At 27.3% G+C, this 5,214-nt stretch overlaps 1 protein-coding gene across 2 annotated transcripts; it reads left to right on the top strand.

Moving 5' to 3' along the window:
• Window positions 1–621: 621 nt before the first annotated feature.
• On the top strand, window positions 622–4,465 carry LOC126842302 (uncharacterized). 2 transcript variants are annotated; one of them, XM_050579231.1, is made up of 6 exons: window positions 622–790; window positions 927–959; window positions 3,402–3,437; window positions 3,655–3,696; window positions 3,874–3,897; window positions 4,204–4,465. In XM_050579231.1, the coding sequence occupies exons 1-6, from the start codon at window positions 707–709 to the stop codon at window positions 4,297–4,299; spliced, it is 315 nt and encodes a 104-aa protein (XP_050435188.1). In that variant the 5' UTR covers window positions 622–706; the 3' UTR covers window positions 4,300–4,465. The 2 variants fall into 2 exon arrangements, with proteins under 2 accessions (XP_050435188.1, XP_050435189.1); XM_050579232.1 differs by lacking the exon at window positions 3,655–3,696.
• Window positions 4,466–5,214: the final 749 nt, after the last annotated feature.

Genomic DNA, 5,214 nt, shown 5'->3' with positions numbered 1-5,214 from the left:
GTAGATATTTGAATTTTATACACAACATACACATTTTAGAACAACATGTGTGTACAGCGGTGACCTCATTTTGATTTCTGTACAAATTTAATATGGTAACGGACGAATTCTCGAATAATTTTCGTAGCTAAAACGATAGGTTTGGTAAAACACATTTTTGCTTTTGTTGGTCTTAGAGCGTATTTTAGATTGATTGTGTTTTTACTAAATAAAAATAAAAATTATGTTAAAAATTTAAATGTATTTAAAACAAATGTTAATTTGTGATGGTATTTTAAAATATGGCGGGTGTTATAATATCAATTTCAAATGTAATTTGTTTAAAAAAATTTGTGTAAATCGGTAGATATTTGAATTTTATACACAACATACACATTTTAGACCAACATGTGTGTACAGCCGTGACCTCATTTTGTTTTTGTACAAATTAAAAGAACGGACGAATTTTCGTAACTAAAACGTTAGGTTTGGTAAAACACATTTTACTTTAGTTGGTCAAAATGTGTTTTACCAAACCTGGCAAAACACATTTTGTTTGTCTTAGAGCGTATTTTATTGGTTGTGTTTTTTCTTCGTGGGTACAAGTTAATTCCTTTTTATGCACTTTTAAATTGGCGTTAGCAAAACCAGTCTTTATATACTACATTTGATTGAAGTAATTTCGAAGACTTTTTAAACACTTTTGTATAATTTTAAAATTATTACGATGCATGCAAAAGCAATATTTGTGTTATGTTTAATAATTTGTTGTTTAAAACTAACTTATTCTGGCCCTCCAGAGGAACGACAGGTAACAACTATAGTACATTACACACCTACTATATTTAAGTTGAAAATATTTTTAAGAATTTTATAAGTATTGTTTATGTTCAAAATTAAAATCGATTTAAAGCATGTGCTTATTTTGTATTTATTTCTTTTTTAAGACAGAGTTATATAACTTATACATGAGCAGCAACGTAAGTCATATTTCAAATTTAATCTTAAACTGATATAAAGGAGCACTATTTCGTACGGTATGTTGGGTTTAGGAATGTAAAATTGTGTATAAGAACTATTATATAAGTACTATATAATTATACAAATTTAAAAAAAATTCAATCCATTTTGTTCATAAATTCGCAAATTGTAAGCATATGAAATAAAGTCTCTATATACACGAGTGTTATTTTTTAAAAATATGTGTCGTTTTATTGTTTTTAAAAAACATTGTCTTTTGCGTCATACTTTAATACAGCTGTTTCTACGCAGACTAAATAACACAAAATAAACAATACACAGTAATAAACATTTTGACTTTATTGGTTGAAAAAATTATTCAGGCGAGTCTGCAACCACGCATTTTCATGTCTCGTTGAAGTACTGAATAAATTTAGAGTAGTGGTGGAATTATAGATAATAATATAGTATATTAAGAAGCAGTAACAAGCTAGTATATTAAAACATCAAGTTTCTAGCTGATATTGTAGTGTTTAATATCTGGCTGAAAACAATTCATAAAGAATTTGGGCCCTTAAACTATTTTTAATTTTCATTAGGGGAGATAGGGGTGGGAGCTAGTGGGTAGGGGATAGGGAATGATATAGGAGATAAGAGGTAGGGGCGGAAGCTAGGGGTGGGAGATGTATCATTTTGTTGTTTTCAAAAAACATTATGCCATAGCTATTATTAGAAATAAAAAAAAATTAGTCATACCAAACCTAGAAATTGTACCTATTGATGGATCATCTACCAGGGTTTATACTACATTTTACTTAAAATTTAGTTAGAACAATTTAGTTTTAGAAATTTTAATACTTTTAAAACTTTTGAATAATTTAAAAACGATTATTCATGCAAAACCAGTTTTGGTGTGGAAGCTAGAGATGGAAGATAGGGGTTGAAGCTAGAGGTAAAAGATATGGGTGGGATATAGGGGGTGGATGATCGGGGTGGGAGATAGTGGTAGGGGGTAGGGGTTGGGAGATAAGGGTAAGAGATAAGAGATATGTTGTACGATCAACGTTCAGATTAGAACTAAACGATAAAATCAAAACAGTTAAAGGGCTCAAATATTCTATGAACTGTATTAAGCTAGATATTAAACACTACAATATTAGCCAGAAACTTGATGTCTTAATATACTAGCTTGTTACTGTTTCTTCATATAGCATATCATTATCTATAATTCCACCACTACTCTAAATTTATTCAACGAGACATGAAAATGCTCTTTCGTGGTTTGTAGACTCGGCTGAAAAATGGCTGATTTTTTTTACACACCGTCGTCTTAATGAAAATGTGTATACCAAAACTGGGTTGTAATATAAATAATATATTTTTTGGCTCTACCATACTTTAAAACTACTGGATTGATTTATATCATCAATTATTAGTTGTGTTTTTGCGCTTTGTGGAAGAAGGAGTCAAATTTGGAAAAGTTCTCTTCTATACAATTAATAATAGAAACCAACCCCCCCCAAAAAAAAAAAAAAATATGACTGCAAATTTTCAAATAATAAATTGTAATATTTTTTTCTAACTCACTTTTGACTTAATCAATTATATTACAACTGAAGTTGAACAATATTTAACTTATTCTTTAGACTCTTAGTATATTATTTAGACTCGGGTTTTTCTACATAGATACACGTTATTTTTTTTTCTTAATGCAATTTTCAAGTTGACTTTTAAAATAACAGTTCTAATACATAATGTTCCACCGATGTAAGAGACTCATTTTCTCGGAAAATATAAATATTTTGAAAACAATTTTTTTCCTATACTTTTAGGTACATATTTTTACCTTCATATCTCAAACGTTAGAGAAGTATAGACTTGAAGAAGAGCGACATGCGAAAATAAGTTTTTAATTCCATAAAAAATTAGACAAAAAATGTTAAATAATAGTTTGGGTTGGAATTTTTGTTTACTATTTATCTCTACGTTAGCTATGACAATGTAAAGATTTAAATTTAAGAGCAATATTCGTTTAGTTATCACAATAGTGGCAAAACAGTATCCCATTAAATAATAATAATATTCAACCCATCAATAACACTGTCACATGTATTGTGTTTGAATAAGTAGAAGTTGTGTCAGGCTATTAGTGTAGGTACCCGTTTATCAGACAGTGCGAACATAAAGTGATAGCAAACGGTCAGATTGATGAAAAAAATTAAAAATTCAAACGCTAACATTTAAAAAAAAAAGTTATCTACATAACAATATAATAATTAGAGACATATTTTTCCATTTTTAAAAAACGACATCAGTACTTGGTTTATGTCTTTATCCCTTAAAATAACAAAAAATGTTCAACGTATTGAAAAACAAATAATTTTTAATACGATTTTACTTTCTGAGAAACTGAAGAGTCTTACATCAAATGTTAATTTTATGTTTAATACGTTGTTTTCAAGGTTGAGGAAATTGACCAACCGATGAACTATGAAAAGGTAAGCAGAAGTACTGTTACAATAGTAACACTACATTTTAGAGTAGATCATTCTTAAACGAAGAGTTTTTTACCCAGGGACACAAATCGAAGCTATCTTTTGGTTATGGTCCTTGAAACAGATTTTGAAATATTTTTCTGTTTTATTAACCAACTTTAAAGAGTATTTATTATTATATAATAAACACAATTTAATATATTTCTTTTAATCAAAACAGCAACCTGACACCGATGCCTCAGAAGGTGCTAATGTGAAAAAAGTAACTCATATTTAGTATTTTATCTTAATCAGATCTAAAAATAGCTCAACTCACATAACAATGTATTTTTTTAACCCAGAAATGCCTTTTTAATAATAAAAATAAATGTATATTATGTTTAAATTGAAATTGATTTAAAACAAATGTAAATTTTATGTTAAATACTTGGTTTTTAAGGAAGATGATGTTGCGCAGGACAAGGTAATCTATTTTACTATTTTATCGCAAACAGATGTAAAAATAGTGCAACTCACATAAAATTCTATTGTTATTACCCATGGATGTAAATTGATGCCCACTTTTGGGTTTTGGTTATGGTTCTTGAAAAAGATTTTGAAATATTTTCTGGTTAATTAACCAGTTATAAAGACCTTTTATTATTCAAACAAATAGCAAATAAATAAATTTTAAATTAAAAAAATATTAAGGTCAATATGTGTTTTAAAACATCCAGACTTGACTTTTATTTGGGTAGGCAATACATTTTAATAAAAAAATTGTTTTTAGCCTGTTCCCGCACAGAATGAACAACCCAATGCACAAGAGAAAAAACGAAAAAGTAATTGTCTTTCAAAACTTCTTTGTGGCCGCCATAAGGAGTGATCGGATACAAGCATACACATAATAAGTTGTTTAATAAATAAATATATACCTATCTGATAACCGGCTTAAGAATGCATTAAAACCTACCTAAACAAAAATTGAAAATTGTGTAAATTGTATAACATTTAAATTACCAATAAAGATATGGTTATTAAATAATTGTTAAAATGTACTACAATATTGTATCATACATTTAATTTCCTTTATATTATTTTTATTATATAGTTAGTTAAAAATTATTTCTCACTCCTTTACATTTATTTATCTTTTATGTTAACATGGGTTCTGAGTTATATAATACTTGTTTACTATTATTTCCTGTTTAATACTGTTGTAGTTACTTTATACATTTTTTCTTTTTTTCTTTATGAGACATATTTATCTTTTATGTTTACGTGGGTTTTGAGTTACATTATGTAAAATTTCACAAAAATAAAAAATTTAACAAAAATATTCCAAAAAGAGTTTTTTTTATTATTATGACACCTGTAATCCCTTTTTGACGGTTTTTTTAATGAACAGCTTTTTTAATTAAAGAGTTTACTTTTACCGATTAATTATAATACTATTTTTTTGTTTTATGATTTTTGTATTTTTATAATAATTTCTGTATTTTGTCAAATCTAATATAATTTGGGTATTATCAAACAAACCAGAGAATATGTTAAGTAATCTAATTAACGAGTAGCAATAAACATGTAAAGTATATTCAACCAAATAATTTGGTATCTCTGTTACAAAACGTGTAAAATACTATCTGTTGCTTTTTGTTTTTTTTCAAAACGATAAATCCGTATATAGGTTACATTTACATGTATTAAGTGTTTAGACATTGCATTTTTTATAATAGACTTTTCATCTCCTAAAACGAGTTTAAATCAACATATATTCAAACCAGATAATATGGTATGGCCT

Source organism: Adelges cooleyi, unplaced genomic scaffold (genome assembly GCF_023614345.1).
Source record: "Adelges cooleyi isolate 19-005CV unplaced genomic scaffold, UGA_ACOO_1.1 ACOO_flye_CR_arks_rails_tigmint_CR_PRNA_500, whole genome shotgun sequence".
Lineage (NCBI taxonomy): Eukaryota > Metazoa > Arthropoda > Insecta > Hemiptera > Adelgidae > Adelges > Adelges cooleyi.
Note: the sequence above shows the minus strand (reverse complement) of the source record. Positions and strands in the feature narration are given on the sequence as shown.